The sequence below is a fragment of the Mytilus trossulus genome, chromosome 8 (genome assembly GCF_036588685.1).
Source record: "Mytilus trossulus isolate FHL-02 chromosome 8, PNRI_Mtr1.1.1.hap1, whole genome shotgun sequence".
NCBI lineage: Eukaryota > Metazoa > Mollusca > Bivalvia > Mytilida > Mytilidae > Mytilus > Mytilus trossulus.
The window spans coordinates 66,600,049-66,627,344 of record NC_086380.1 but is presented as its reverse complement, the minus strand read 5'-3'; the positions used below and the strand labels follow the sequence as shown (position 1 = coordinate 66,627,344).

Here is a 27,296-nt window from a genome sequence, read left to right as displayed (position 1 = left end):
ATGAAAAGTCTTATTTAATATTTTGATAGCATTATAACATTTACAGTATTTTTATTGAAATGGAAAAATTAAAAAACAAGTTTTTTGTCTTTTCTTCAATTATAGTTGCAATATTAAATATTTCTGATTTTACAACAGTTTTTATATTCAGTCAAAGTGATATACCAATGGTAATTTACCACTAAATTCTTACTATATTGTCAATCAAAGATCTTTTAACAATTGAATTATCATGACATATCTGTATAGTCTTTTTCCCAAATATAAATTGCAGTTTTTCTTTTTAAGGTGATTTGACCATAAGGTGGTTTGACCACCTGTTACTATCAGATGGCCAAAAGGTCTTTGATTTAGGTGCTTACATACCCAACTTGGGAAAACAAACCAAAAATGCTCTCATGTTTAAATTCAGTGCCATAACAATTTAAGGGGCATACTCTTTAGCCATACAAATAGCCCTATTTAGTACTTTATATGAATAAAAACACATTTTTGTAATCCGTTTTTCAGTTTTCCATGTATTTTGTGTTCTATTGTTTGTATGTTGTTATTTTTTTTTAAGACATGGTGTTGTTAGTTTATTTTCAACTTATGAGTTTTAATGTATCTGTGGTATCTGTGGTTTATCTTTTTATCATGATTAATTATAGAATAACTAATTTAAGAATTCAAATAGAGAAAAATATTCAACGAGTGAACGAACAACACATTAATTCACGAATGCGCGTAGTTATTCTTTTTATTACATTGACAAATGTCTTTCTTTTACGAAATTTATGTAAAAAAAGTAAGGAAATATATTTTTTTCCTACGCATTCACAATTTGTTTCGATCCAACGTCTTGACAACGCCTATTATTGTATGACGTCAGAGAGTGAAATAACCATATTTATTTCACATGTGAAATTATTGATTTTTATCTAACTGGTATTTCAATGTAATTCATTGCAACCAATGTAATTACTTCTTATATTTTAGAATCCTGATGACCAACCAGATTATCCAATTGTAGAAATGAAATACCTTGTACAGTTTATGTTCTTGGCTGTTTACCATGACTAACTTCTTTTATTTTAGAATCCTGATGACCAACCAGATTATGCAATCGTAGAAAGAAAATACCTTGTACAGTTTATGTTCCTGACTGTTTACCATAATTAACTTCTTATATTTTAGAACCCTGATGACCAACCAGATTATGCAATCGTTGAAAGAAAATACCTTGTACAGTTTATGTTCCTGACTGTTTACCATAATTAACTTCTTATATTTTAGAACCCTGATGACCAACCAGATTATCCAATTGTAGAAAGGAAATACCTTGTACAGTTCATGTTCTTGGCTGTTTACCATGATTAACTTCTTATATTTTAGAACCCTGATGACCAACCAGATTATCCAATTGTAGAAAGGAAATACCTTGTACAGTTTATGTTCTTGGCTGTTTACCATGATTAACTTCTTTTATTTTAGAACCCTGATGACCAACCAGATTATCCAATTGTAGAAAGGAAATACCCTGTACAGTTTATGTTCTTGGCTGTTTACCATGATTAACTTCTTTTATTTTAGAACCCTGATGACCAACCAGATTATCCAATTGTAGAAAGGAAATACCTTGTACAGTATATGTTCCTGGCTGTTTACCATGATTAAATTCTTATATTTTAGAACCCTGATGACCAACCAGATTATCCAATTGTAGAAAGAAAATACCTTGTACAGTTTATGTTCCTGGCTGAAACTGTCAGTAAACCTGAAGTTATGCACATACCCCATGATGAGTTAGAAATGCCAGGTTTAGGTGGAGAGTCACCCATGCCCAGTGGGGACCAGTCAACTTATTCTGGAATGCCTGTAAGTTATCAAAGCATAATTATATCAAATATTTTATGTTTTATAACAGTTGTTTCCCTTTACTGTTAATTCATTATTATTGAGGGATACCAACTTTTGTGGATTTTGTGGTTATTTGTGAAATATGAACAAGGAAGAACATCCTCTTTATAGGCCTATATACAAATTTTGACAAACCTGTAAATCAAATATTCAAGAAAATAAGATGTTTATTTAATCTATGCCACAAAAAATGTACCCACAATAATAAATGAATCAGCAGAATGTCAGATATTTTCATGATTAAGATTAAAAATACAAATTTGTTTGCCATTTTATATTTTGAATATTCTTCTTTAAATATTTTGAATTCATTGACAAGTAAATAACAACTGCCAAAAGATTCATACTTATAAACAGTCACAAAGCTACATTCATATAAAGTATACAAAAAGCTATATTCATATAAACAGTCAAAAAGCAACATACTATAAACAGTCAAAAGCTGCATACATAAACAGTCAAAAGCTGCATATATATAAACAGTAAAAAACAACAGCAATATAAAAAGTCAAAAAGATACATAGATGTAAAAAGTCAAAAAGATACATACATGTAAAAAGTCAAAAAGATACATACATGTAAACAGTCAAAAGCTCCATACACATTAAAGAAAAAAAACTAAATATAAACAATCAAAAAACAATATACATATAGACAGTCAAAACGCTACAAAAAATACAAGACCATAAAGCTTAAAATTAACAATAATTCATAGGACATCAACAATAAGACCTTTGCCTACAAACTTACTTAAAGAAAAGAAAACTTGGCATCTTGTATCAAACTGCATACAAAGAATTAGTATCATTGATAAAAATTGTTTAAGAAATATAAATTCAGAATAGTTTGTTTTATTTCTTTGTTCAGAATGGGACAATATTGAAATCTAAGTCTAAAACAAAAAATGGAAAGAAGGTGAATTTTAAATTAGCATGGTGTTGAGAAGTACATATTTATATCAATTTTATTCATGCATGCAAGCTAATGGTAGAAAGAAAAAAAAAAGATTTATGCTGAACCTATGGTAGAAGATGGGCATTTTGTTTTCTGATCTGTGTCCATTTGTTGTCTGTAGGAAATTCCATTGGTCCATCCAAATGAAGGTTAAAAAGTTTTGGTTTCAGTATCCATGTTCCTTTTATATTTTTATGCCAATTTGTCTGATTAACCACCCCCATTTCACAGTTCTTTTTGGCCCTGATTCAAATGTTCTCTAAACAAGCTAAATTATAGATGAAGCTGATCAAGTGTCGTCTGGACACACACCATACATTTTTTAGGGATTGGGCAGGGATAAGGGAAACCAAGAATGAGAGGGTAGGAAAATGGAGTCGTTGACAGGAAAGCAGGAGGTGGGAACTAGGGGTAAATGAGAGGGACCGGGGAGAAGACATTGATGGATTTCTTACTTACTTAATCCTCTTAATGCATACACATGAGGCCACTACTAGATGGAGTAACAAATAGAAATATCCTGGAAAAGTTCAACAGATTGATTTGTGTCTTGGGATAGAATTAGAAGTAGGGAATGGTAGTGGGAATCATGGAATGGTTTTACCCTATAATTATTATTAATATTAAAGTCAGTAGTTTGAATTAACTTTGCACATAATTTGCACTCAAGAAAAATCACACAGTTATAAAATTATTAACAGCCAACATTATTGCAAAATATTTTTTAATCAGAGATTACTCTGACATACAACAGTTTTTTGCCAGATAAGCTGGAACAGTGGGACGTCAGAGTAAATTGGGACTAATTAATAATGATATTATAACTACATTTCACATACAGTAAACTAGGGTTTCTTTGGTTATTTGATAAAATGAGATTGTAGCTTTTAAAAACTAAATCTTTAGCATTTTTCTGGCATTTGTTATTTATTCATTTCATAATGTACTTACTGAAATTCACAAGTACAAGCAGTTTTAAAAGATTTCTCATTTTTTCTATGACAGTTTCAATCGCAGTCACCTTGAATAAAATTTGCAAATGCTTTTAAATAACTGAATAAATTTGCATGAAACCACTTTTTTTCATTTTAATGGTGATAATTTCTTACAGTGTCATTTATGTATTTAGCCTAAATGATATGTACAAATATATATGTATATGCCTCTATTATTGTTGTTGTTACCAATTATGTAAATCAATTTATCTGATTTTATGCCCTTTATGGGACCTGTAATTTGGGAAATAAAAATATTCTATTCTATTCTATGTACAGTACACATTTTCCTTCAAAAAAGGTTGTATTTAAATGTATTTTAATGTTGGCCGTTTTTCATTATATTTTATATAAAATGCTGTTAGCATTTATTGTAAATTTTACTTATCACTATTTGCATGGTTAATGACACTCATTGCACATTTTACCAGGGTTTTAATCAGTGTTTTATAAGGGTTTTAAGCAGTGATTTATCAGGGTTTTAAGCAGTGTTTGATCAGGGTTTTAAACAGTGATTTATCAGGGTTTTAAGCAGTGTTCTATAATGTTTTTAAGCAGTGTTTTATCAGGGTTTTAAGCAATGTTTTACAGGGGGTTTAAGCAGTGCTTTATCAGGGTTTTCAGCAGTGTTTGATCAGGGTTTTAAGCAGTTTTGAAAATCAACTATGCACAACATATATTTATATTTTTTCACACACAAAAGTTGGAACCATGGCTGTACTGAAAAATATAATTAATGTTGATGTTTCAAATAGTAAGCAATTGATAGTTTTAAAATGTTAAATGTAACATATAAATATATATTTTAAGCTATTTACACACGTGTAACATTCATGAGGTAAGAGGACTTCTTCTGAAGGAACTTTTTCAATTATTTTATAATACAGTAAATTCACAAAATTAATGCAAGGTTTTTATTATTGCAAAAATGCGACAGGGTTGTAAACGCAATAATTTAAACTCGCATTTTGAAATATTTTATATGAATTAAACAGAATTTTTCTCAAAATCGTAAAAATTAAAATCGCATTTAAGTCTAAAATGACAAAATCGCAATAACAAATGCACGCAATAATTTCTGAATTTCCAGTATATAGAATAAAATTGAGAATGGAAATGGGAAATGTGTCAAAGAGTCAACAACCCAACCATAGAACAGACAACAATTCAGTTAGTGAGAAATAACAAATTTAATTGGTGAGAATGATAAATGAGGGTAGACAAATACAATAAATATATTACACATATATATTCCCTGTAACTATGTAATTTGTAGTTAATGAAAAAATAAAATTAATTCCTTCATAATATAGACTGGCATCACCAAAAAGGTTTGTCAAAAATATCTCAATAATTTGTTTTATTTAGAAATTTTAAATAACTTTTCAGACAAGTCCAGCCATTGCAGAAGAGGATGAAGGAACTGACATGAGTTTTATGGAAACGGCTAAAAATGTCAATTTCACCGCAGAACCTGAGGTTGTTATCGCCAGGGAACCTACAAGTAATTATAACCTTATAAATATTAGTGTGATGTCTTTTTGTTTCGAAATTAAGCAACATGCCTATTCTGATTGGTTGTGAGCTAAGTTTTTATGAAGTCTTTCTCATATAAATAGAGGAAAAAGAAAGTCAAGGAAGTTTATAAGAAGTTTTAAATCTTTGACAATTTTTAGAACACCACATTTAAGATCAGTGTTATTTACTTCAGCCTTTTTTTTAACATGAATGAATTATTTGCCACTGGACATTAAACAAACAACAATCAATCAATTTTGACTTCAGTCTGTAGCCCCATTATTCTATTGCATCTCTTCTCACAGCTGAATTAGAAAAATTAGAAGAACAAGACCAATCTGTATGTCAGTCAACTCCAGTTCCTGGGCAGCGTGAAGGAGGGGGTTCTCCTGACAAGGAACAACATAAAGAAGAAGCAGATGATGTCATAAAAGAAAGTCCATTGAATTCAGGAATGGGACCCTGGTCTGAGAACATCCAATTAGACTGGTCCCAAGTGGTAATAAGGGATGATCTTTTGGGCCTCAGAAACTTTTTCAAACAAGGAATGAATATCATGGTCATGGAAGAAATGGTAAGACTTAAGAAATTGAATTTTATAATGAAGAAAAATCTTCATGTATCAAACTAGGGATGAAGAAATAAAACAAATCTTCATGCATTAAACTAGGGATGAAGAAATAAAACAAATCTTCATGCATTAAACTAGGGATGAAGAAATAAAACAAATCTTTATGTATTAAACTAGGGATGAAGAAATAAAACAAATCTTCATGCATTAAACTAGGGATGAAGAAATAAAACAAATCTTCATGTATTCAACTAGGGATGAAGAAATAAAACAAGGTGTCTCAATTTTACGATACTTCTTCTCAAGAAAATGAAAGTGAATTCAAGTATGATATTGTTGCTGGCGCTGTGACAACAAATCAAACGAGAGAAAGGAATTGTAAAAAAAAACTATCTCGCATTCTAAATGTAACAAAAAACAGAAAAAGAACAATAACTGACATTTATACAGTATCAATGATATAAGTTTGTACATTGAATTTTAAATTCAGTATGCAAATGTTTTTAATAACCAAAAGTCTAAAGTCAACAAATGATAAGCTCAAGATGATGATGATTCAAACAAAATTGATTGACCAAAAAAAGGAAGACAACACCATGACCCAAAATAAAGACTTACAGACAAAAAAAAGTCATACAAGCATTAAACAGAATACTTAGATTACACACTTGTTTCAGTTTACTGTAATTTCAGAAATTATTGCTTGCATGTATCATTGCGATTTTTTAAGAAAAGACAACAAAGCCAATTAATTTTTGCGATTAAATAAATATCTGATATTGGAATGTAAGTTCTTATCATTGCGATACTCACCCAGTTGCATTATTTGCATTTTAAAATAACCTCACAATAATCTCTGAATAAACAGTGTTCTATATTTATGATTTTAAAGTAAGATATGAAGACAATCCTTATTTTGTTTTTCTGTCAATAGATACTTTATCTCCCTCTTCACACGCCACCGGCACCGAGTATTGATGAAAGATTGACATCTGCATCATCAAAAAGTTCAAAGGTTAAAAAGTAGGACATTGTCAAAATGCTAGATTGTTTATGCAAAAGCTAGTTGAAAATCATAAAAGTACATAATAAATTTTTGAAATGTGGAAATTGGAATTCTAAAAAGAATGGTTGAAAATAAGACTTGATTTTACAGAATTAAACTGTGTTTGTTTTTAATTTATAAAATTTTGCAGCTTTACAAATAGTCCTCATAGCCTTCTCAATATAAAAAGAAAAACACATTAATATTCAGAATTAACTAGATAATGATAATATTCAGAGAGAGGCAATCAAGTTTATTGATTTGTGACACATTTGTATCTTACCAAGAGCACAGGCCCTTGTGAGTGGTCGAGTTGATTACAGGGAGGGAAGGAATTATTTGGATTATGAAATAGCATGAAAAAGCAAGACAGATATTTATAGTCTATTGTGTTTTGCTGTAATTATATTATTTAAATTGTTTATTTTTAGAGAGCTAAAAACATAAACCTGTATTTTTTTTGCTTTCAGTGTTTATGTCAAATGGTAATGATTCCACACACAAAATTCCCTTCCAACCTTCCAATTTGATATATAAACTACTTAACATGTGCTGAAAATTGAAAGCAATATTGTGTTTATGTTGTTAACATCAATTTTTATCTCCCTTTTTTATATACTTTTTGAAAATTTCAGAAAATTTCAGAAAATTTTTACCAATAGCAAAATCCTCACAAATAACATACTGTTACATAGTAAGTTCTAATAGGACATAAAATTGAGAATGGAAATGGGGAATGTGTCAAAGAGACAACAACCCGACCAAAATAAAAAAACACAACAGCAGAAGGTCACCAACAGGTCTTCAATGTAGCGAGAAATTCCCGCACCTGGAGGCGTCCTTCAGCTGGCCCCTAAACAAATATATACTAGTTCAGTGATAATGAACGCCATACTAATTTCCAAATTGTACACAAGAAACTAAAATTTAAATAATACAAGACTAACAAAGGCCAGAGGCTCCTGACTTGGGACAGGCGCAAAAATGCGGCGGGGTTAAACATGTTTGTGAGATCTCAACCCTCCCCCTATACCTCTAACCAGTGTAGAAAAGTAAAAGCATAACAATACGCACATTAAAAGTCAGTTCAAGAGAAGTCCGAGTCTGATGTCAGAAGATGTAACCAAAGAAAATAAACAAAATGACAATAATACATAAATAACAACAGACTACTAGCAGTTAACTGACATGCCAGCTCCAGACTTCAATTAAACTGACTGAAAGATTATGATTTCATCATATGAACATCAGGCACAATCCTTCCCGTAAGGGGTTTAGTATCATACCATCATAACATATATGAGAAGAACATAACCCGTGTCATGCCAACAACTGTTTTTAGAATAAATGTGTTTAGTTCCGACGCAAAGACCTCATCAGTGACTCAATATTAACGCCAAAATATGCAATCTTTAATGACTTGACAACAGTATCGTAATTATATCCCTTCTTAATAAGTCTATTCAAAGGTTTTGTAAGTTTATGAGGTGAATACTGACACCTTTGTGCTTTATAAAGAATATTTCCATAAAAAATTGGATGTGAAATACCTGAACGTATAAAAAGTCTGCATGTTGAGCTATATTTACGAATGATGTCTTTATACCGATGATAAAATTTAGTAAATGTTTTGACTAGTTTGTGATATCGAAAACCCTGGTGTAATAATTTTTCAGTAATACATAAATTTCTCTCGTTAAAATCTAAGACATTGTTACATACACGAGCGAATCGTACAAGTTGAGATATATAAACACCGTAAGATGGTGACAAGGGAACGTCAAATTCTTGTTAAAGTCAGTTTAAATAATAAAGTGTCTTTTCAAAAATTTTTGGATTCATTTGGGTTATAAAGAAATATGGGTTTAATTATTTTTTGACATTGACTTTTGTTTCTTTATCTTTCTATCCTTGTTAAAAATTGGCTTTTTAAGTATGAATGGTTCATTTTAGTAATTGTTATGATCCGTAAAGTTCTAATGGGGAGCCACAGATTGATACGTTGATGTGAACCTTTCACCTTCAGTGGCTATACACCAATGTAATTTATATTTCACAATGCACAATTTTTCAAAGCCACAATCATTTAATTGATATGAATATTTCCATGTTGTGATAGTTTCCACTGCCTTTATAAACCAGGTTCACTGCACACCTGATTCTACTGTTGGATCTGCTGTATCTAAATCAGCATCAGCCAAAGATAAAAAGGTCATTTTCTAGCATGAATTATATTGTACAATGTCAATGGCTGCAAATATTAATAAAAAAGTAACAAAATTTTGCTGGCTGCTAAAAATAAGATTGATATAATATTTTTAATATCTAATTAAAAGTTTGTCTTATTTTGTGAATTCATATGACTTTTTCACATTACAATGGTTTTTTTTCTTGAATTACTTCAATCTTTTAGAATCCTGAAAAATGCTTTTGCTTGCCACCTTTAATTTCACTTGCTGTGTTAAACAGAATTTTTGTCTGTATAAAAGAATGCAGATATAACTGTTTTGAACATCTTTTGAATCAGGAAATGTCTTTTTTTTTTAGATAACTTACTATATAAATCTTCCCCATACATCTGCACAGAAAAAAAATGGTACAAAATATAAAGTCAAATAAAAAGTCAAATAAAAGATTTTTTTTTTAAATGCAGGAACTGGACTAAAGGAGAAATAATATATATATATTGGCCTCTCAACCATTAAAAGTGTTAATCTGTATAGTACATGCATATAATCTGCTATCTCTCATTGTCTATTTGATGCTATATGTTAGTGCTGATGTTTTGCTTGCTGTGAGCATTATAACCCATTGCTGTTACAGGTTCTGTGTACACCCGCTGATGAGACACCCGATCTCACTTCTCCTTCAGGACAGAAAAAAGATAAAAAGAAAGACGAAAAGAAAGAGGAGAAAAAAGATTTAAAAGTAAGACTATAAGACAGACTGGGTCCCTACATCTATATCTGTGGATTCATTATTATTCTTAGGATACCAAATTTTTGTGGATTTCTTTGTTACAATTGAACCACAAAATTAAATGTTTAATGAATAACAAATTTCTATAGTTATATATGCAGACTTTGACAAAACTACAAAATAAAAAGTATCGATGAAAATGCAAGTTTTTCTCAATCTACGAAAAATGGGTCCCATGAAAATTAAGGATTCCACAGTATGACTCTTTTTGCAGAAATAATAAGTCTGTTCACACGTTTGTGCATATGTGCCAGGTTTATTGCAAGAAACCTTTATACTTGAACATGTATTTTTGTATGTGGTTCTGGTTTTAAAAAAAATAAAATTAAAGACCACAATCAAAATTTATAAGACAGTTCCAAGTTGTAGTTACAATTTTTTTCATAAGGATATTTAGATAAAGCTGTTTTACTTGAGCAATTTTTATTCAAATTAAAATCAAACAATTTTTAAAATTCTGCTGTAATAATCTAAAAATGAAATTAACTTCCTTAAAAGGAAACATAAACTATTGATGATTATTAACCTTACATGATAACAAAAAAGAGCAAGGCAGGTAATCTAGCCATTATTTTAGCAATTTAAAAAAAAGTGTAGTGTGAAAGATAGATTGCAGTTTATACGAAATGTATAGTAATGCAGCAAAGTTTGACTGTTATTTATGACAATTTATAGTGTTTTAGCAAATCTGTGTGTTTGGCGGTGTTTTGGCAAATTTGTATATTGGCAGTGTTTTAGCAAATCTATATGTTTGGCCTTGGCAATGTTTTAGCATAACTATATGTTGGCAATGTTTTGGCAAATATATGTTGGCAGTGTTTTTATGTGTATTTACTTGCTGTTTTGAGTTTTGTTCATTTGCTGACATGATTTCTTTTAAAACAATTAAGAAATATTCTTGAATTTTTTTATTAATTTGTTGTTTAAAATGAAAAAAGCAGAAAAGCAATTTAGAATGTTATGTATCTGAAAAAATTTGCAGTTTAGTTTAAAAGCATTGACTTCTGATTCAAAACTTTGTAAATCTGTGAATATTTTTAAAACAATTTTTAAAGAGAACCTCTTTCTACAAGGCAGTGAATTATATGGATCTTGCTGAGAGTTGGTTGTGAGTTCTTTTCCTACTCTGATACATATAGGAGAACAAAAGAAGTTTGGGTATACATCAATGGCACAGCAACCCTTTAGTACATTAAAAACCAAACAATGTCAAGATGTCAACTTAATCGGTCTTCAAAAATAGAAAGGTCTCTATGCATTATGTAAATTTCAACCTCATCTAGGTAATTCTTGAGTACTTCAAGAAATTTGGCTTGTGACAATAGTAAAAATTTCAGATAAAAACACTACTTTTTCTGAAGAAATTGTACACTAAAAAATTTGAAATTCCAAATGTCTGCTTACTCATATCACAGACTGGTTAAACTTAGAATTTACTCCCTCAAAATATATATGCTGACAACCAATTAAAATCATTGTAACAAACAAATTGCATTAGAATGATATTTTTAAGTTAAATTTTCCTGTTGAACCTTCTCTTTTGGTTTTGTCAGTTAAACAAATACTTGTAAATCAATTGAACATTTATCTTCTACCTTTCATAAACATAATTATTTTTATCTACAGGGAAAAGATGACAAGGGAAAAGGAGGAAAGAAGAAGAAAGAACCAGAGATGGAGTTAAAACGTGGACCACCATCATATACAACACTTGCTAACTTCCATATCCCTATGGAAGAGTTTTTAGAAGGAGAGTATGAATTTAAAACAGTGTTTAAGAAAGATGGCGCTGAACTGGCAGCAGAATTGTCTGGTGGACCAAAAGGGACAGAAACTGATAAAAAGGTTTGTTTAAGCTCCAATTTATTTTAATGCCCCACCTACGATAGTAGAGGGGCGTTATGTTTTCTGGTCTGTGGCTCCGTTTGTTTGTCCGTTATTCCCTCTGTGTGTCCGTTTGTTACCAGGTTAAAGTTTTTGATCAAGGTAGTTTTTGATGAAGATGAAGTCCAATCAACTTGAAACTTAGTACACTTGTTGCTTATGATATGTTCTTTCTAATTTTTAAGCCAAATTAGACGTTTGACCCCAATTTCACGGTCCACTGAACAGAGAAAACGAAAGTTAGAGTTTTCAGGTTAAAGTTTTTGGTCCAGGTAGCTATTTTTGATGAAGCTGAAGTCCAATCAACTTGAAACTTAATACACTTGTCGCTTATGATATGATCTTTATAATTTTTAAGCCAAATTAGACTTTTGACCCCAATTTCACGGTCCACTGAACATAGAAAATGAAAGTGGGAATTTCAGGTTAAAGTTTTTGGTCAAGGTTGTTTTTGATAAAATTGAAGTCCAATCAACTTGAAACTTAGTGCATATGTTCCCTATAGTATAATCTTTCTTATTTTAATGCCAAATTAAATTATTACCCAATTTCACGGTCCATGGAACATGGAAAAGGATAGTGCGAGTGGGGCATCCATGTACTTTGGACACATTCTTGTTGACTTGTTGTTTTTTTTACTTTTATTCTCTACAACAAACTTTTTTTGATACAGGAACATTGTCAATATTTCTGTTGTAATCAAGCTCATATAAAAATGAGGAAATGTGGTATGATTACCAATGAGACAACTATCCACCAAAATTCAAATGAAGAATAGGCAACCATACATTAATTTTTTTTTATAGAAATTCTGGCCTGTTCCATTGTTACTTAGAACAATTTAACCCAGCTTACCAGGAAGGCTTTAAACTTCAACTCATGAACTGACTTGAATTTCCAACAATTATCAATTCAATAAAATCAGAATCACCATCTGGTAACATCATTATATTTAATTGTGATATTGCATTAACTTTGCAATTTTACTGTGAAAGAAAAAGATAACACTATGTTTTGGTTTTGTTATCAGTATTGTTAAAAATAATAGTAGTGTTCAATGAGTAAATTCACTTAGTTTATTTTTGTAGGATGGAAAGAAAGATAAAGATAAAAAGAATAAACCAGGATCTTCTAAGAAAGACAAAGGAAAAGGTATTTGAAATTATTTGCTATAAAAACAATCAATAATTACGACAGTACTATTTTATATGGCACATTTCCTTATTTTGTACATGATAGATGCTTAATGCAGCTATGTTATATTCATTTTTCATTTTTCAATCAGATGTAATTTTGCTTTATTTGATATTTATACTGCTTTATTTTCACTGCAATATTTTAAGTAGTAATAAGAAACTGAAAAAAAAGTTCAGTGTGCCAATTTATCTCAAATTTAAAAACAGAATACTTAATTCTCTCAATGAACTTTCTTGCAGATGATAGATCAGGTATAAACACATACAAGTTACAACACTATACCCTTAATATAACTTTTACTGCAGAATTATCATCTAAAACATAACACATTGTTTTGGTCCAAGTTGAATGACTCACTGTTAATTAATTGAATATAACTTTCTATTCCATTATATTTCATCTAAATTCTAATACACTCTACATTCATATTTTTTTTTTTTTTTTGGGGGGGGGGGCTTTTACAGGTGACCATGCAAGGGCTTTATAGCCTATCAAGATCATTAAACACTCATTTGGTAGTACTTTTTACAAATAAGATTAAAAGTTTGAATAGTATCAATGTATTTTTATGAAAAAAAAACGTAATAAGTCGTATAGAAGGGGAGATAATCATCATTTTTTGAATGAACAACTTTCATCAAATTTCTAGTTTATGAATGTAGCAGTAACAATATTTTGTTGCATTTCTGAAATACTTTTTTCTCATGGTACTTATAAAAAAAATGTAAACACAGAAAGTAATTTTTGCGAAAATATTTTTTTTCTGGTTCAGATATGGACTTTGGAATTTCGATATTGAGTTGATGAATAATCCTTGTGTCTAAGTTTGGTAATCATTTGAAAAATTTAAATCTCTCAGACTTTTTTGGTCAATTTTATACATTTAACTGAAATTGTAACTGTATCTGTTACGTTAAGTAATGTGTAAATCAACTTTATTTGGATCTAGATTGTACCAGTAAGTTCGTTGTTATTGATGATTATTCTGCAGTGTTAACAAAAAACAATACTCATTGTATGCAACATGATATAAACCTAACCTCTGACCTGTTTTGTGAACTTTGTTTAACCCTGAATGAGTTTCATTTCATTGGCTAATGAATTTTTCTAATCCTCTGGTTGTTTTCATTTTAAATATGAATCTAATTCAAAGATCGCACGGTAACGTAAAGTTCACCATTTCAGAATATAAAACAATTCACAAAAATATGTAAAAACTTGAGAATATCAGTTCGTAATATGATAATAAGTAAAAGTGGTATGATTGCCAATGAGGCATCTTTTCACCAGAGACCAACTGATGGCATGATGTACTATGATGTAGAAGTTAGCAAAAACTAAAGTCACAAAAATACTGAACAGCTCTATGTCACTTTACAGCCTTCAACAATGAGCAAAACTCATACTGCATACCCTAACAAGCTATAAATGGCTCTGATATGACAAATGTCTAACAAATCAAGGTAGTATAAAACTGAATTAATGTACAAAACAATAAATGAAAACTAATATGTTATAAATGAAGTGTAACTTAGAAAAAAGTTTTACTTGATGAACAAAAAATTTAGTAGATGTAAATTCAAAATATGAGGGAGGAAAATTCCTATACTGTATGATGTTGAACTGCTGTTGCATTTAGATTTTTACACTGTTTTAATCAGCCAGGAATCCTTGTGAAATATTTCAATTGATTAAATAACAAATCTTTACTAATATTTGCTGCCAAAGAAATAAGATTGAACTTTTTGTTCAGACTGTAGTGATCTTACATATGCATTATGTATAATTTCATATAGTATTCTTTGTATTTATACATCTTATTATATAATTATTATATCCTTAGCAATATTTAAAAGTTCTGTGTAGATGAATATTTAATTTCTTGAATCAATGTATCGACTTAAAAAGCAGAAGTAAATATGAGTTATTTCCCTTCCCTTGATATAGCGCAATAGTGTGCATTTTCGTTAAGAGATGAACTATTTTGTTTATCCAGCTTATTCTATGTTGATTTCCTTGTAAAATTTTATCTTAATGAAAGGAAATGAGGGGTATATGTGACAATGTCAATAAGACGGCAACCCAATGACCAAAATAAATAAAGACAGCAAGGCAGCAATACATCATCAGAAACAGTCATTTTTTGCTATATATATTTTTTTTAATATCAATTATTTAATTGATCTAAAAACCAGTTTGAAGCTAAACAAGGTTTAATATTATGTTAAAAGATTTATTTTTATGTGCATCTCAATAGAGCTCTATTGTGAAGAACTTCTTTCTTTTAAAGGGAAATAACTGAAAACAAATTTGATTTCACATTCAGATTCAAGTTTCACAATATGAATTATTGAAATGTTGTGTGACAAAAACTTTTCTTTTGTCCAAATCAAATACCTTTCAGTCCCAAATGAAGTGTTACAACACTTACAAGTAAATATGAAAATATATTTGACAAATTTATGATTCTGTTTGCTACTCCCATTAAAAAAAATGTATTTAAAGTTTCAGATCAAGGTAAATCATAACTAGGGTGAAACTTATTACCCCCTCCCCCCCATTTTTGTAGCAATAAAATAATGAGAAAACTCAAACTGATACTCTTTCCACTACTCTGAAAGCCAAATTAGAAAAAAAGTTCTTTTTGTATTTTAAAGAAAGTAGTTCTAGAAATTCCCAGATGTCAAGTAAACCACCATCAGCCAAATCATCAATGGCTCAAAGTAAAACGGTCAAAGGTATGAACACTTGTTATGTTGAAATTTTCTAGTTACTGGTTAAGAGTTGAGATTTTAGAATTTCTGTTTTATCTAATTTTTTTGCATTTTTGTGTAAAGGTAGACATGTTTATTGTTAGGAACATTTTTAATTTAATTTTCCAGTTGTTCATCATAATAAGCATTTGAAATATTCAAAGTAACAGGCCTTATGTTTTAAAAATAAATTTATCTCAAACCAAAGATAAAAATTTTGAGGGGGGGGGGGAAACACATACCAAAAGATTATTGATATATACCTAAATAAAATTGAGAATGGAAAAAGGGAATACATTAGGATCAAGTGATTCAGGAACATAAACTAGATTACATCTTTCTTGTCAAAGATTCCTTAACCAATCAGTTATGTTCAAAATAATGACATTGTAATTTCAGCATCCAATCAAATCAGTTGCAGATTTGTTTTCCCCTACAGCACATTTTTGTTCATATATTATTATAAAATTTTATGTTTCAGGTTTTTTTCACACAGTTCTAATTCACTACAGGTTTAAGTAGTGAAATTGCATGATATTATTTAATACCAATTTTATTTCAGTATTGAATTATTTATTGAATATTTTATTTTCGTAATTTTTGACCTTGTAACTTTACAGCAGGTCGATCGAGTAGAAACACATCAGCAGGAAGTAAAGGTGACCTGTTCATTGTGTTACCTGTCTATAACACTACTCTGTTTATAGTTCTCTAGGTTGATAAAAGCTCATTTTTGGTCTGATTAAATTGCCTTAATTTTTAAGGTGCAAAATTTAAGTTCTTGTTCAGGTTTTTATGTGTGTAAATATTTTAATGCTTAAATATGTTTAAAAAAAGTGGTGATTACAAAAAAATAAATCTAAAATTTAAGATGAATCTTGCAGTCACTTTTGAAAATACAGTGAAATCTAATCAATGAACTTGTTTATATGAAATGATATAATAACTCATTGGTTGTAAATAGCTTAATCTCCAATGGCATATACTTCATGCATATTCAGGACAAAACTATACAATGAATTTTCAATAGTTATTTAATCAGTGTAAAGTGTTTTTTTTATTTAATTCCAGTAATTAAGACTTTGGTTGGACAGGTGTCATTAATTTTTATTTATTTTAAAGATGTGTGAAAATTAAGTAAATTCAAGGATTTGTATAGTTATAACTATACAAATCCTTGGTAAATTTGACAACCTGGAACTCTAAAAATTGCTTGTCATAAAATATTCTAAAGTTTTCACAAACAAAAATGAGCTTTTTCACTTTTATCAGTAGGAATTACTGGATGAAAATTAGCAGCTAATTATATTACTGTTATAATTCATGATGGCTTCCAAGGTACAAAATTAAACTCGTATGTTGGACCCTAAGTTTGACATATTTGAAAATGGTATTTTATAGGTTATTTAGCATTTTGTCTGCTTTTTGACACATTGAAAAGTGTAAACCTTTGGTTCTTTAGATGTGCCCCTAATTCTATTGATAAAAAATGCAGATAATTATTAGTTTAATATTGTCCTTGGAAGATGAAGGTCTAGGCTTGGCTAGGTTCTCTCATTTCTGGTGCATTGAATTTAATTTAGTTACAATATATTTGAATATTGAATTTAACATTTTATAAATATCATGGAATCTTTTTACTTTTTTGTTTTGTTTATATAGAAATTGTTAATGTTTTTGTTATTAGAAATAAAATGACATACTGACCATTGCAATACTGTAAATTCATTTATCTTTTATGGGTACAATTTGTTTTCTAGATTGATAATGAGTCTATTTTCGTGGGTTAAACTCATGGATTTTACAAATTTTGTAAAAAAAGTCTCTATGGAGATAAAAACATATTTCATTTGATAATATTTGGGTCACCTGTACCCAGAATAACTATGAAAATGAGTGCCGAATAAATGATAATGAATTAACAGTAATAAAACTTGCTTTTAAATTTGCTTGTTATATTCTAATGCAACATTTACAGGATCATCATTACTGGCACATCAATGCCAATTTCTTAAAAAAAAAACATTAATTAGAAATGAAGGCCTTATGTCATGTATGTTAATCTTTATCATACTGTTTGCTGTTTAACTTGTCAAAAAGGTAAAAAAATACATAATTATAGATATAGATATAAATTAAGCTTATATGTGCTATCTCTTTGACTGCTGCTTATTGGAAATGCCAGAATTGGCCGATTTCCATTTAAAGGAAACTGATCAACTCATTGTACGTTTTGCAGAAAGCCGATTGAGTAGACGTGGAAGTTCTATTCAGGGTAGAAGAGGTGAAGACATGTTTGAAGTGTTCCCTTCCATAAAAAACAATCACTGTTTGTCTGCATCCATTTTGTTTGTAAATGATCAATTCACTTTTACCTAAATATCCATTTGTCCTTTCCTAATCTATATTATGCAAACCACCCCCTCCCCCTTTTTTATGCACATTTTTAAAAGCCATTGATTAATTGACTATCAAAGTTTTTATATTGTGTAAGCTTTTTTTAAAGGCTAAACAAAATAAATCTTTTGCCTCTTCAATTTTTTATGAAATAATCAAAGTGAGGCACTTGGAGGCCCATTGCTATTATTTTATACTAGTGATACCAGTTTTTGAACCATTATTTTTCTTAATGTGACTTTTTCAGTTAAGAAATTGCTCTGACACAAGATATCTCATTTGTTTGTCAGTTTGCAAATACAAAATTTGTATTCCAATCTTTTAAATAAGTTAACAATTGAAATTGGAAAGTAATACCATACTTAAATAAAAGGTTAAAATTTAAATGAAAGATTTCTTATAAAAAGTTTAGCTCTACTTCATTTATCAAACCCTTTCCCCCCTTTTCAGTCACCTTTGTTTTGTGGTCACTAACGTTATGTGATTTTGATTTTCGAAATTAAGATTTCAGGTACAAAATTTGACATGTTGACGAATTAAGATTTCAGGTACAAAAATGACATGTTGTCTCAATGTCTACAACAATTACCTGTTATAACTGATTTCAGATAATGTTAAAGCTCAAGCTGAAATTGGAATTTGTTTTCAGTAGTTGCAATCTGTAAATGTATTATTTATTTTCATGATAGTTTCTTATAAAGGGACATGAATATGATATATATAGACTACATAAGGGACAGTTGTATTGATATTTAAAAACAATTTGATTATGCTCCAGTCTTGGATAAGGGTATTGTTAAAATTGAATACAATTTTACTCCCCAATTAAGTTCAGTCTATTTTTCATAATGATTCTGGCTCTTCATAAGTATTACTTGTATATGCATACCATTGAAAAAACATATTTTTTTGGATACAAAAATGGAAGTTACTGGTAATCAGGAGAGGGCATAATTTTTATTTATGTAGGTTGAAGATTACACATGACCATTTCTACAACAATATGAAAAAAAATGCATCTTTAAATAATTAGATAACATATTTGATTTTCAGCAAGTGTTAACAGCAACAAAAAGGATAGTGCTAAAAGTTCTACTAAGAGTGTAACATTTAAGAAAGATGTGAAGGGAAAGGAACTAAAAAGATCAGACAGTTCTGATAAAGGCAATAATAGAATGCTGTGAATACTCTAGGTTTAGGGATCTCTGGTAGTGGCACGGTCATGCTGTTGATACAAACTGCACAAGAATATTGGCTTAGTAAATAAGGGAGCTATGAGAATAAAACAAAAAAAATCAGTTAAAAAGACATTAAATTTCCCAGGGAACCAAACAAACCTTCTTTTTTTCTACATTTGAACTAGATTGGGCATATGATTTCAGCTACAGCAAGAGTTATCTGCACATATACTCAGTTGAACTTAGATAGCAATATTTAAAATAGTAACTTACAATGATTTATTTTTCAAATTTACAATATCATTGTCTCAGTTTTAATGGATTAATTGAAGACTTTGGAGCTGGCACATGTCTCACCCTTATTTTCAATTGTACACTTTTTGGGGGCAAAACTTAATTTTGAGGATTTTTTTGTGTAATGGGACTGTAAAGGTGTCATACCACCAATTACTCCCTCAAATTTAGAACGTATGTGAAAGTAGGCCTACTCGGACAAGAAAATAGTGCATTTGATGTCATTGTTCACCTAAACTAACCAACAAATTTGCAGAAATAAAACTTTTGTTGAAAGAGAAATATATTAAGACCATTTTGAGTCAAATTTTACCTGTCTAGAAGTTTGCATTCAAAATTGAGGATTAATGAAATTCATAACCTGAAATTATTAGATTCGTAAATTATGTTTCAAATTTTAAAATTTAAAAATGCGAAGCACAAACTTGTATCAACAGCATTTACACCACTTCTGAGTGACTTTGGGAAGGGAGATAACTCTTGTCAGACATCATTCCTGTAGTAAATGGTAGCACATGATTGAACTTTCCAACCTTTAATTCTTTACTAGGATAAAGTGTTGACTTTAACTTGTCAAAATAGATACATCTTAGAAAACCCATACCTTAGAATTGAAACTATAAATGTGTGAAACAATTTTCTTGCACTTCATATTAAAGGTTTGAATTTTAACAAAAATATCTTGAACATGTTTAGTTTTGAAATGGAAGTTTTAACTCCCCATTTAGTTTATTTTTAGAATTTTTTTTTTTTATGCATATCTTGATAAAAAATTGCAATTGATTAACTAATTGCTAGCATATTGTTTAACACATTAGTTGGTTGTTTTTTCACCCTCCTTTTCTGTCTTGTTAAGGCCCATTTAATAGCCATATGTATGTTTTTCTTTGTTCTATTTTTTCACTTGGAGGTGACAATTACTTCTTGTTAATAAAACAATATTTAAATAATATCTTATACAAATTTTTTCTTTGGTGGTTGTTATTTCACTTAAAAAATGAAATGGCCGTACATATATTGAAAAAAACATTATCAATCGTTTAGACAGATGATTTGATATCTTAACTGTTATTGATACAGGTTGATAATATATATAGATTATACTGTTAAAGATTTGACCATGACATCATTATTACTCTGTTCGATTTCTGCCCTTATGAGATGTGCAAGCATTGAAAAAGTAACACTGTAGAAGTTTAATTATTTGATAATTACAATTATTTCCTTTAAGTTGTATGAATATTAAAATCATTTTGATGTACACCTAAAATAGTGTATGTGTATATAGTCTTAAACTTCCAAAGCATGTTTAGAACAGAACAAAACTCCCAGAATGCATGCTATAGATTTGATAACAATTTAATCAGGATGAATATTTTTTTCAGCTATTCAGAGATGAAATGAATATAATGACTATTTGTTTGTATGTAAACATATAAAGCATATTTAATTTGTTAAAAATATGTTTGAAGTTTCGCATAAACACTAAAAAACAGATAAATGCTTGTTTTTCTTTATTTTATAGAAATTAATTGGTATATCTTTATTATCTATTCTCTCTTTGACAAATAAACAGGATAATTCATGTTGTATATTTTTATATTTATTAATACAATATTATAATTATTTTTTACAGAATAATATTTTTTTTATGTTTATTTTTTTGAAAAAATAGATATGTGATTATGATGTAACAAGATTTTAATATTTGCTATTAATTATTGTTAACAGACAGCCGAAGAGCTAGTGTTGCAGGGAAAGGAAAGGATGGCAAAGATTCAAAGGGTGGCCCTAAAGGTAAAGGAGGAGCTCTGGTAGAAGAAGACATCGAGGAAATACCTCCACCACCTCCTCTTGAAGTTGAGGTCAAGGTCAGGTTACATCACTGGAAAACAGCTATAGATTCGTTAAAGGATGAGGAAGAAAAGAATAAAAATATTGAAGAACAACAAATTTAATTAAAGAACTGAATTGACACAAAAGCATGCTATTTAAAACATGCAAATTCATAAAAAATTGTAGTTGATAATCATACAGCATATTCATTCATTATTTTAACCTATTTTATTTTGCGCATCAGGATTTATAAAAACCCAATTAATTTAAAGCTTTATTACATAGCAATGAAAGTGAACAGTGAATCTTTGAAAGGCTTTCACAATATTGTGTTTGGATGCATGAGATATACTATGTAACTTAGAAATATTCTTTTCTAAAATATGACGACTCTTCAATATGTTTTGTAATTTAATAAAAGATAACACTTAACAAAGCAGACACAAATATTCATTTCACAACTGCTCTTGGTGTTATTAAGAAAAATTTTATCTGTGATATTTTTTAACTTTATTATTATTTAAATGATAATTGTACATATGTTTAAATCAAAATAAATGTTTTGTTATTATTTTGTTCAGTTTTGTTATGTTTCATTTTTTATACAATGTTCAACAATGTTTTTATGTGTGTCTGACTGATAGTCTTAGCATCCATTTTTTTCTGATGAAAATTCTTTAATTTATTCATATTTAGTAGAAGTTTACTTTATTTTAATTGCTTCCTTCCAATTCCAGGAAGCAATTCCCCAACATATTTCCTGTATTCAAAGTGACCTCAGTGTGACCCATCTCGTAATAATCCAGTGATCACAATATGCATGGATGTCCTTAAAATAAACTATTATCTGAATTTACATGTTAAACATGTGCTCAATTTAGTGTTTTTTGTTGATATTTTGTCGACTGTTGACAAACAGGTGACAATCGTTAAACTTTGGCTTCAAAACATGAACTTTAATTACCTGCCATATTTTCACAACAACACTGACTGATTGAAAAAAAAATTGACGATTATATGAAATTTACACGAATTTCATAAATTTGTGCACAGAAGAACAAGTATATGATGTTTGTATGCATTGGTTCAAGAATTGGAAGAACATTAGTTTTTACCACTCACTCGTTTCTTATTACTTTAAAATGTTACCTCACCAGCCTCCAAACAAACATGATCAACATGGTTATAAATAGTGCATGGAGTAAAAGTAGTTTGTCTTTTTTCTTAAAAGATTTGAACAGAGACAGAAATGTTCAGAATGGTGGGATCTATCTGCTGTCCATTTAGGTCATAGAAATGACTCAACATTTGCAGTCATAAAGCATTTTATTTCCCACAAATTTCCAATTTTACCATTTTTTTCATTTTTGCTGATTATTTATAAAAGATAGTAAGATCAAGTGTTCTTTAAAATTGATCAGCAATACAAGATCTATAAATAAGTCTTATAGCTGAACCTTTTGGACTTATTTTATTATTTGGATTTTTGCATTTTTTTTGCGTTTTTGCCAAACATCTTTATATATAAACTCTAATTGATAAGTATATCTACATATAAATTAACATGATCTAAATTGTCAGTCCACTTCTGATTGAAATTATTGCATTTTAGTGATGATTTTCCATTTTTTTACCATGTTTGCCTTTTTTTCTTTTTTTTTTCATAAATAGATATAACCTTAAGATGGCAAAAACTATCAAGAAGACAAGATCTACAAATAACTTAAGCCACCTTGCTGAAATCTGCAATCGACTCCTTATTGGAAAGATTGCACTTTAAAAGATGATTTTTACCATTTTTCTTATATTTTTTTTATATCTTTTTTCTTGTAAAGTATAATAGATTCAAATGTAGATAGAATCTTTAAAAACCAAAATAGATCAGCAGGATAGGATCTACAATCTGTCAACATGACTGAAATAGTCATTTAGCTCTTCGTGTAGTTATTCCCCATACTGATGATTTTTACACAAACATGGCCATTATTGAAAGTTTAGGCTTCCCCTGGGTAACAATTGTGTCCATCTTTCTGACGTGTTCCTATATTTATATGAGACCGACTTCATACGTAAACTTCACAGGAAGAAATAAAAGAGGGAAGCAGTATTCTTTAACTTTACTTTGGGCTGTATAGAATATTTTCTTGCACTAGATATTTCAGATAATTTGGAAACTTGAACACATCTGTATACTTTCCATTTCTATGTAACAATAGTTATCAAAAGTACTAGGATTATAATTTGATACGCCAGACGCGCGTTTCGTCCACATAAGACTCATCAGTGAAGCTCAGATCTGAATAGTTATAAAGCCAAAAAAGTCCAAAGTAACATATTGCAACAGCGCATACATACGAAGTTGATACGATATTAAAGGGCTTGTATTTCCTTGATAAAGGGTATCTGCTCACAAGGAAGCTATAACACGTAGAGTTCTTAGAGGCGACGGTGAAATCCTCTTTTGTATTTTTCTTGATGCCATCATGAGTTGGTTGTATGTTAAGGAATATCCGTACCAGAGATGATAGCGGATATATTCCAAATGTCGTAACAACAATCTCTACCCCTTTCCACTGGGGTAAAGCTGATGACCGTAACTGCATTCACGGTCATCCCAAGATGTCGGATGAAAAATTAGGTCAGTATTTTTATTGTCTGTTAAGGTGTTTCTACATCATTTTCTTTACAAAAAAATAAAAATCACAAAAATACTGAACTCAGAGGAAAATCAATTTGGAAAGTCCATAATCACATGGCAAAATCAAAAAACAAAACGCATCAAAAACGAATGGACAAGAACTGTCATATTCCTGACTTGGTACAGGCATTTTCAAATGTAGAAAATGGTGGATTAAACCTGGTTCTATAGCGCTAACCCTCTCACTTTAATAACAGTCTCATCAAATTCCGTTACATTTACATGATGCGTTAAATAAACAGTCACAATCAATAAAATAGTCAAAATATGGGAAGATCAGTCACTTTAATAACAGTCTCATCAAATTCCGTTACATTTACATGATGCGTTAAATAAACAGTCACAATCAATAAAATAGTCAAAATATGGGAACATCAGTCATGTACAAAGCATACTTTGATACGATGTAAATTTATAAAAGATTCACACGGAAGTCACAAATCTCTACCAAGGAACGTGTATAAAACGGGAATTTGGATTTGAAAAATTCGCTAGGATGACCGTAAATCGTAATCGAGATGACCGTAACAGGATTAGCGATTCATAACAAGGCTGACCGTAATTGGTTAAAAGATGACCGTAAAATTGTTAAGGATGACCGTAAATTGTTAAGGATGACCGTAATTTATAAAGAATGACTAAATTAAAAAGGATTTTCGTCAATTGAAAGAAATGTCCATATTTGTATGCATTGTTTTTTGTTGATTTTGTCGCAATAGGGGCTCGGTTAGTTCTTTTTAACTATTTGGCGTATTTTGAGTTTATATGAAAATGATAGTAAATAGTATAATCGATGTTGTGAGTAGTTTTGATTTAAATGGACACTATAGACAATAGACACCTGCAAACAATAGGTGCTTTTAACTGTGTAACTGAGTGGACCGTATCAAATGAAATTCGTATGTCTATTTATTTTGCTATCTTCTGCATATTTAAAAAAAAATGCAACTCAAAAACCAGGTAAGTTAGTTTTTTTCCTCAAACATAGACTTTATATAACTTTTACATATCTAAAGGTCCTGCCATGCTTTAAGGGTTATGTACCCTTCTGTAGCCATTTTTGTACGATTTTTTTAAACATCAATTGTATCAAAACTACAGATATAATGAATAATAGATACAGTCCATTTTAAACATATACTAGGGGGAAACTTGATACAAAGCATTATTATTTATTGTTGAATTGCATTTAATAGAAAAGAGCACTTTGTGGCAAATAAACCTGTTACGGTCATCTTGAAAATATTTTAAAGATGATTTACGGTCATCTTAGCGAATTTTTCAAATACAATTTCCCGTTCTATACAAGTTCCTCGGTATAGAGATTTGTGACTTCCGTGTGAATCTTATATAAATTTACATCGTATCAAAGTATGCTTTGTAAAGAAAATGATGTAGAAACACCTTAACAGACAATACAAATACTGACCTAATTTTTCGTCCGACATCTTGGGATGACCGTGAATGCAGTTACGGTCATCAGCTTTACCCCAGTGCCTTTCTCTCGAATGTTAACACGGATTTAAATTGGGTTTGAATCAAGATGAGCAACACGACGGAATCACAAGTGGAGCAGGATTTGCTTACTCTTCCGGAGCATCTGTGATTACCTGAGATCACCACCAGTTTTTGGCTGTCAAGAGCATTTAGTTTATGCTACACAAAAAATGACACTTTATTAGTTTATTCATGTGTCAGAAACAAACTGTTTCTATGTTGCATCTCCAGTATCCATCATTCGATTGGATGATACTTATACAGTTGTAAGATTTATGGATGCAAAAGAAGTTGAAGCCTAGTGATGTTTTGGTAAATAAATAGAAGGTCAAGGTAATAATTTTCGAAAATGGTTTTACGAATGGCAACTTGAATTTTTCTTGCTTGCTTGGTCGATAATCGATATGCAGTAATGAACAAATACATTTATAATTGATATGAATGCAGCGATATATCGCATACACTTGTGTTTGATAGTTTGCTAGTTGCTGATAAAACTTGTGAGAAATTTTTCAATAGGAGCTTTTAATTAGTAATCCAATTTAACTGATTCATAAGACTACTATAGCTTAGCTTATTCTTATAAATTCAAAATTTACTAACCAAATAACATTTGAAAGTAGGCAAGTCATCAATAAGATAAACATGTTAATTATGAAACGGATTGAAGATACTAAAGAGAGAATCAAAACTCATTAGTTTAAACAAAGTGACGGAAAGAGTAGTAAGCCGCTGGGGTGAGATTGTTTACTACACATTTTGTGTATTATCATTGATTCTATAGAGTTTAACCGATTTTTATAGAATACTATCGCTCCTATAAGATGTCACTGATTTAAGAATATAACAGCTCAGGCTTTTAAATATTACCGTCCTTGAAGAATATAACCATCTCTATAGAATATGAATGTGTCTGTACAGTAGAGCAATACGGCCGTTAAAGATTATTATAGCACCTGGTGCCAACCTTCGGGTGCGGGATTTTATCGCTGCTTTGAAGACACACCAGTAGATTCCGGCTGATATCCGACATATCCCTACAGAATTACCCCCCTCCCCCTAAAAAAAATAAATAAATTGCACCCTATCAATATACCCCCTAAATATAATCACAGACTCTAGAATATTAACACCCAAATTAATATTTATACTGCACTCGTTCTATTTGAGCAGTCAAAATGCGTTGACTGTACATTTCTATGTCATATACAGTCACTGACCTGATATCAATTTTCCTCATGAATATTTAAATAGAAATTACCGAAATTGTAATTAATTATTCATACGACCTATTCAACCTGTACCTATTTCCAAAATATACAACGACTCAAACTTATTTTTTTTACCATTTTTAGAAAAAAAATATTTCACTTAAATCATTATGTTTTATTCTAATTGTTGATATTTTAGTTCATTCTCAAACAATAATTTCTTCACCATCGATTAAAGGTTTCATAAGAAAATGTACATTTCATTGTGATGTATAGTTCTCCGCCTGAATGATATGAGGCCTTTTTATAAACGGGGGAGTTTCCCAATATTTAAATCAAATAATAAAATTGACACATTTAACAACAATTGAAAATGTTATTTTAGATTGC

The 27,296-nt window shown here is 29.9% G+C and overlaps 1 protein-coding gene across 11 annotated transcripts in view; it reads left to right on the top strand.

Annotated features, from left to right (window-relative positions):
• LOC134681287 (leucine-rich repeat-containing protein 43-like) overlaps positions 1 to 21,932 on the top strand; it is a 30,901-nt gene extending 8,969 nt beyond the window's left edge. Inside the window, exons 9-19 of one of the 11 annotated variants that reach the window (XM_063540841.1) lie at positions 1,672 to 1,857; positions 2,767 to 2,814; positions 5,238 to 5,352; positions 5,672 to 5,940; positions 9,125 to 9,193; positions 9,806 to 9,910; positions 11,588 to 11,806; positions 12,934 to 12,997; positions 16,416 to 16,454; positions 19,246 to 19,356; positions 21,396 to 21,932. In XM_063540841.1, the coding sequence (XP_063396911.1) occupies positions 1,672 to 1,857; positions 2,767 to 2,814; positions 5,238 to 5,352; positions 5,672 to 5,940; positions 9,125 to 9,193; positions 9,806 to 9,910; positions 11,588 to 11,806; positions 12,934 to 12,997; positions 16,416 to 16,454; positions 19,246 to 19,356; positions 21,396 to 21,622 (1,452 nt within the window). In that variant the 3' untranslated portion in view covers positions 21,623 to 21,932. Of the gene's footprint in view, positions 1 to 1,671; positions 1,858 to 2,766; positions 2,815 to 5,237; positions 5,353 to 5,671; positions 5,941 to 7,452; positions 7,468 to 9,124; positions 9,194 to 9,805; positions 9,911 to 11,587; positions 11,807 to 12,933; positions 12,998 to 13,281; positions 13,294 to 15,699; positions 15,781 to 16,415; positions 16,455 to 18,034; positions 18,080 to 19,245; positions 19,357 to 21,395 lie in introns of all 11 variants that reach the window. The other 10 variants (XM_063540844.1, XM_063540847.1, XM_063540843.1 and 7 more) reach the window with 10 other exon arrangements.
• Positions 21,933 to 27,296: the final 5,364 nt, after the last annotated feature.